A 6996-nucleotide genomic window follows, 5' to 3' on the forward strand; every position below is an offset into this window, starting at 1 on the left:
ATAAATAAAGCGCTACCTTTTCCTTAAAAGAAAAAGGAAAAAAAACAATTAGCTGCATCCTAAACCCAACAAACTTACCGAACATCATCTGAGAGAGTTGCTAGCTAGGGGAGGTAGTATTTATTGTCAATGTTTCCTAGGTCAAGTCAATAAGATAGTATAGATTAGTATTGGTATTAATGGTCGACATGTGCTATTTCATAGTACCTAATTAGCAAAGATTATACATGTGCACAGATAATGAAAAGGAGGTAGTTGAGTCAATTATTATTATTATTAGGGTAAGTTGCACCTTTGGTCCTCAAACTATGAGTCGGGCGACACTTTGGTCCTCAAACTTTAATTCACTTTAATCTGTGGCTCGAACTTTCAGAATTATTACAATCAAGTCCCAAACCCAATTTAGTTTACTACATATTGACATATTGTTAATGTAGAAGTGATATACAGTTTTGTGATTGATGATGCGCCAGTAATTACGATGTTATTTCACTTTTACATCAACAATACGTTAACATTTAGTTAATTAAATTATATTGTGGAACTCTGATTGTAATATTCGAAAAGTTACGATCCATAAATTACAACAAATTTAAATAATATCAAATTTTATAACTTTATTAATTACTTATTTTTAATTGGTCTAGTTTTATTTGCTAAAAGTGATTGCAGTCATTTTATTTGATGAAATGACCAAGATATTTCACAAATTCTCAATTATTTTTTTTACTTGATAAAACTGTGTATTTATTGCCAATTAATAACTAATGAAATTTGCATGTGATATAGTAGAAAATATGTAAGGCTTAATTTATATAAGTGCAGCGTAAAGTCATTAATTTCAGTGAATTTTCAATTTAATATAATATGTTACACTAAATTAATTAAAAAAAATTAAAAAAAATTGAGGGTTCCAATTGAAACAGAAATATAGTTGAAGGGGCGTGCGTACATCTCAAGAGGTATAAACATTTGTTAGAAAAGGACAAACAATCCCTAGAAATGTCAAGGGCCTTGCTGCAGCTATTTGCTGTTACTATCAAATAAATACTAAGCACTGAAGCAAAACTATTATGATTATTATTATTATTTTTTGGTAGGTTGAATAGATTATAAAGAAGGTCAAGTTGCATCTCTTCTTGACCATGTGAATAGATGCCTCACATGTTTGTTTAAAGTAAGAGCAATGCATTCAAGGGTCGATCTTATCGCATTAATCTTATCACAATTTTATAATTTTAATATTAAAAATTTTAAAAAACTATTTCAAATTTTGGATGGATGGATTGTAACTAAAATGTACACCCCTCTTTTAGATGTACAGATAGTTAGATATATACTCTAAAAAGATATATATATTACATCCCATTATTTAAAGATTCACAAAATTTTTTTAAATTTTTAGTTTTTTAAAGAGGTTGTATAATACACACCCTCTTCTGAGGTCCGGAAAAAAAAATCTCAAGTTTTTAATTAAAAAATAATAATAAAATGAGTAATTATATTTAGATCATAGAAAGCCTGTAGTATAGGCCTACAGATGGCATTTCTTTACAATATAATAATGTAAAAGAAGTGACGCACGTGAATAAGACATGATAATTAATAGAACAAAACAGTGCACAAATTATTCATAAAACTGTTATAGGAATTGGAGTTTCAGCCTTTCTCAGGGTAGTTGGCGCAGTCGGCTCCCACACTTGTTCTGTGCCATTAATTGATTCTCAGCCGGCAGCAGCCAGCTTTCTGCTCTGAGCTTGCTGGCACGAGAATGGCGGGAGTAGAGCCGATCATATTAGCAGCGCTGGGATGGGTGGCGTCTCCCCTCGTGGCGAAGCTGCTTGCCGAAGGCTTCGCCAGCTTAGGCATCAACGCGGAGAAGAAGCTGCAGAAGCTGAGGGCCACCGTCCTCCCGGTGTTGAAATCGGTGATCGAGAAAGCGGAAGGCAGCCCGCACCGGAGCGAGGTGGAGGGCTGGCTGCAGAGGCTGAAAGACGCTTACGACGGCGCAGAGGATGCGCTGGACCTCCTCAACTACGACCGCCTCAGGCGCAAGGTGGCGGAAGCCGCAAGGAGCAGTGGTAAGAGGCCAACTAATCCGGTACGTTCTTCTTTTTTTCACATACCAAAACCTGTGAAATGGATGATAAAAGGCTGTCGGGATATGGGGTCGCCTCAAAAGATCAAGCTGAAGCGAAGGCTGAACAAGCTGGAAAAGATCGCCGGCGAAGCCCAGACACTCCGCGATTTGTTAGGCGCCACAGCAGCGCCCGACAGGCAGAACATCGCGCAACCTCCGCAAAAAGTGTTTGGCCGCGACAAAGATCGTGAAGAAATCATTCGGCGTTTGAAAACTGAACCTGCAGCAATTTGCGAGCCTGGATCATCATCGGGCATCCCTATAATTGCCATAGTTGGTCGCCCGGGGGTCGGAAAGACTGCTCTTGCACAGTACATTTGTGAGCAGTTGAGGAGCGAATTAGGTGACGGACATTTTGACCTCATCATGTGGGTCTACGCATCTTGCGATTTCAATGCATCCGAAATTATGAAAAACATCATACAACAAGCTAGTATTGCAAGTGAGTCTCAAGATTCCGTTAATCCAGATGATCTAGCCGTAACGATCCTTGCTCTTCTTCGTAATCGCAACACTAATCTTGACACTATGGTCGTGGGCAACCTTGACTCGCCTGAAGGGCTCCGACTGAAAATGAACAAAATGCTGAACGCGAAGAATTTCCTGCTTGTGATAGATGATGTTTGGTGCGACGGGGAAGACCACAAGAAGAATTGGAAAACATTAAGGTGCTTAAGCAATTGTTGTTTGCCAGGGAGCAAGATTTTAGTTACATCTCAAATGGAGGATGCGCCGAGAAAGATTGGTGCCGCTATTGGTGCTACTATAGAACACATTTTTCCGTTGAAAGATATAGAAGAGAATTACTTTTCAGATCTTTTCATTCACCACGCTTTGCCTAGCGGGGAAATCGATTCTCACTTAAGAGAAGAGTTAGAAGAGAAATGCAGGACGATCGCTAGGAAGTTGAACAAGGACCCTACGGCGGCCGAGATGGTTGGCGAGACGATCGCTACGGAGATGGCTCGCCTCCTTCGTTCACAAGGTAATTTACATGCATATTTGAGAAAGATTGCAGACGAGGACTGGTCTGGCGACAAAACCAAAGCACTGATGTGGAGTTATCGGCATTTGCCTGCACATCTTCAGCGTTGCTTCTCATATTGTAGCCTGTATCCTAGAGGCCACACGTTTGAAGCTTTACAACTGGTCCAGCTCTGGATGGCGCAAGGTTTTATCAAGCCGGATGATCAGAATAAGAGGATGGAGGATGTAGGCAATAATTACCTAAATGAGTTGGTGTCCAGATTCTACATTCAGCGTCATAACAGAGTCGGCTACTCCTCTGGGGCATATAAGTTTGTCAGCTACTATACATTGCATGAATTGTTGTATGATCTAGCAGAAAAGGTTACTCGCAATTATTGTGTTAGAATAGAAGGTAATCATCAAAGCGAGATCCCGTCAACTATTCGCCATCTGTGCATACCAGCTAACAAACTGAACGAGAATAAGGAGGAAATTTGCAAACTAGAGAAACTTCGCACCCTAATTGTCACAGGAGGGGAAAGCATCAACTCAAAAGCAGATGTTGTAACTGACATCTCCAACAGCTTAAAACAATTCAGCTTAAAAAAATTGCGCGTGCTGGTTTTGGAGTTAAATCTAGAAAATTTGGCGAAGTTTATAAGTGAAATGAAGCACCTTCGCGTCCTACAAGTATCAAGTACTAGCGAGTTTGTGTTGCCGGAGTCGGTGTGTACTCTGTATCAGTTACAGGTGCTGAGAATAAATTGCGCTAGGTTGCTTCCTAAATTCCTTAATAACTTGGTTAGCTTGAGGTATTTAGAGGCAAATTCTGATTTAATTTCGGGGATACCTGACATTGGCAAGTTAACTTTCTTGCAAGGCCTAAAACATTTTCAGGTGAAAAAGGAAAAAGGATATGAGCTAGAGCAGTTACAGAACTTGAATGAACTTCGAGGACACTTGTGCATTGATAATCTCGAGAATGTTGAGAGCAAGGATAGCGCCATTGCAGCCAAATTAAAAGAGAAGGAGCATCTTGATATGCTCCAGTTGGTATGGTGCGGCGGTTTGGACAATGTAAATTCTAGTTCGGATGTTGAAATTCTCGAGGGCCTCCAATTGCCTCCCTATCTTACCAGCCTGATTTTAGATGGGTATCGAGGGCGGTCGTGTCCGTCTTGGCCCGAATGTCAAACATCTGATATTCAAGAACTTGCACTGAGGAGGTGCCGAATGCTAGAAGCGCTCCCACTAATGATGGACCAGATTTATCGATCTTGCAGATCACTTGAGCTTTCGCATCTTTCTAAACTTAAAGCATTACACGCCCTTCCCCCACAGCTTACAATACTCATAATAGAAAATACACCGTCTCTCATCTTTGTAACAAATGAAGACCTGCAGTTGAGCGAAGATGACAAGAGATCCATAAGAGAGGTTAGGAGAAACGGGACACAAGAATGGTTTTCCCACCGATATCAAGAGTCCTTAGTCAACAATGAAAAAGAAATGATGAATTTCATAGCCTCAATGAATGGCTCCAACAATAATGAAGCTAGCTCTGCAGAGCATAATAAGAGTGTGCCTGCCGCCGACGTGGCTATTACCGATCACTGGGAGAGATGGTTGGAGATTCACAAGCGAAAGATGGAATTGATTTACAACAGACAAAATGAGGCCAAATTGCTTCTGCCCTCTACCCTTACCGAGCTCTGGCTTAAGGGATGCAACATTACTAACCGTGCATTGTCGGCAAGCCTACAAACTCTTACCTCCCTCACCCGCCTGTCGCTAGAAGAGATCAGAACAGTAACCTCTCTGCCATCTGAAGATGTCCTCGGCAAGTTAACATCACTCCAAGCTGTAATTCTACGAGAGTGCTGGGCCGTCACTTCGCTGGGTGGTATAAGATCCCTCCCCCATCTTAAAGAACTCTACCTCTCAGGATGCCCCTGCTTGGATAGTAGAACTGCTTTCTTGCCGTCCTCGTTGGAGATTATCACTTTTGAATCTTGTGCAGATGTAGATGTAATCCTAGCCAACACAAATTTGCCACGTCTATCTCATCTTACAATTGTTCAATGTGATATGCAAACGACATCGTTACAGCTTGGCGACCTACAATCTCTTTACTTCTTGTATATTGATGATTGTATTGGGCTCTCATCCTTGGTGTATCTGCAGAAACTGAACTCTCTAGAATGTCTCATTCTGCATAACTGCTCAAATCTGGAGGCTGTGATGAATTTGCCCATGTCACTTGCTCGTTTAGTAATACGCAGCTGTCCGATTTTAGAGAAGCAATCTGTAAAAATTGACCCCCTTTCAGGCAGGCGTATCCTCGATGGCATCCCTGTAGAAGACACGTTATGAGCATCTCCATGATGTAGACAGATGTATGTATGTATCTCCTTGCCACTCTTACAAGCTGCTTATTCATCCATTAGCAAACTTGAGATACGTCAAACTTCTCTACACCTTGCCTTCGTATTTTGAGATGAGATTTAAAATGCTGCAGTCCTGTTCTCTAATTGCTGAGCTTTTCGAATCTTAATGCTAAATCAATATGGTTCAGACTTCAGATGTATATTGCTTCCCTTACTTGAGAGCTAGTAGTTGATTCCTGCAGATTCAAAACTGTAGTAAAGAAGTTATTTTATACCAGTTTTCTTGCATTATATATTCTATGACAATTTGAAACATAAGATTCGTGATCTTGCAATTCAAATTGTATCTTTCTAGTCTGTTGAACATTATGTATTGCTTTCTTTATTTTTTTCTTTGCGCTCACTTTTTAGTGTTCTAATTTTATTTTTGTTTCACCATCTTTCTGCAGATACTTACTGGCATTAGCTTCCGAAGATGAAAAAAAAAAAGAAGAGAAAAACTGGTGGATGGTCGATTGCTAAATTTCAGTCGTTTCTGGCACAGAGACTCCTTCATATAAAGCATTTGAAATAAAGGAAAAAAAAAGAAAAAAAAAAAAGGTGTTTGTTTATATTTTGTGTGTGTTTGTGTTTCGATTGTTACTTGGTGCTGTCAAAGGCTATGTTTACATACCTATACAAAAAAAAAAAAAAAAAAAAAAAAAAAAAAAAAAAAAAAAAAAAAAAAAACCAAAAAAGTGAAAACAGAATAAAAAAAAGTTAAAACTGAAAAAAAAAAAAAAAAACCCGAAAGAGTTGATGTGCGTTTGTGTGCATTGTAGTCATAAAAAGTGTTATGTTTTTGTGTTCTTTTTTGAATGGAGTATTTCTTTGTATAGTGCAGAAGACTCTGTAGATCTGGAATTTGTATCATGTTTGTACATGAGTGTTTTAATTTTGTTCTCAAGGACTTAGTTACTGTTGCAACAGGGTGTGCTTGGTGTGCATTGTGATCATAAAATGCACTATGTTTTCATTTCTTTTTCCTCTTAATGTATTGTGTTCTCTATGGTGTAAAAGACTCTGTAAACCTAAAATTTGTGTCGTGTGTATCTGAATTTCGGTGTTTTAATTTTTTTTTGTTGTAGTGTCTCCCGTGCTTTTGGTTAATGCAGAGAGGATATTATGCTTGTGTGGTATGAAAAATCCCAATATTTCTTGTTTCTTTGATAATAGTTTCTGTTAAAATTTAAATATGTTAATGATATTATGAAAATTTGTCAGTAATTTGTTCTGATGCATTTGATGTATACTTCACACCTGAAAATTTTCAAAATTCAATGTCTACAAGTCTTAAATGCTCTAAATCAACTTAAACGGTGTAGGTCGTCGATTTAAATGTTCCATTATAAAAAATGATCCACTAATACTGCAATCTGAATATTTTTAAAAATATCCTTGCCTATATATATATATATATATATAGAGAGAGAGAGAGAGAGAGAGAGAGAGAGAGAGAGA

General features: G+C 38.6%; 1 protein-coding gene across 2 annotated transcripts; it reads left to right on the top strand.

Moving 5' to 3' along the window:
• LOC109716705 (putative disease resistance RPP13-like protein 1) lies at positions 711-6225 on the top strand. Of its 2 annotated transcripts, none has more exons than XM_020242248.1 (2): positions 711-5509; positions 5946-6225. In XM_020242248.1, the coding sequence occupies exon 1, from the start codon at positions 1772-1774 to the stop codon at positions 5480-5482; it is 3711 nt and encodes a 1236-aa protein (XP_020097837.1). In that variant the 5' UTR covers positions 711-1771; the 3' UTR covers positions 5483-5509; positions 5946-6225. The 2 variants fall into 2 exon arrangements, with proteins under 2 accessions (XP_020097837.1, XP_020097838.1); XM_020242249.1 differs by having other exon boundaries at positions 711-5505.

Source organism: Ananas comosus, linkage group 10, assembly GCF_001540865.1.
Source record: "Ananas comosus cultivar F153 linkage group 10, ASM154086v1, whole genome shotgun sequence".
Classification (NCBI taxonomy): Eukaryota; Viridiplantae; Streptophyta; class Magnoliopsida; order Poales; family Bromeliaceae; genus Ananas; species Ananas comosus.

What these genes read in the sequence shown, in the direction of transcription:
- LOC109716705 (XM_020242248.1), top strand. Translation starts at nt 1,772, where the DNA reads ATGGCGGGAGTAGAGCCGATCATATTAGCAGCGCTGGGATGGGTGGCG.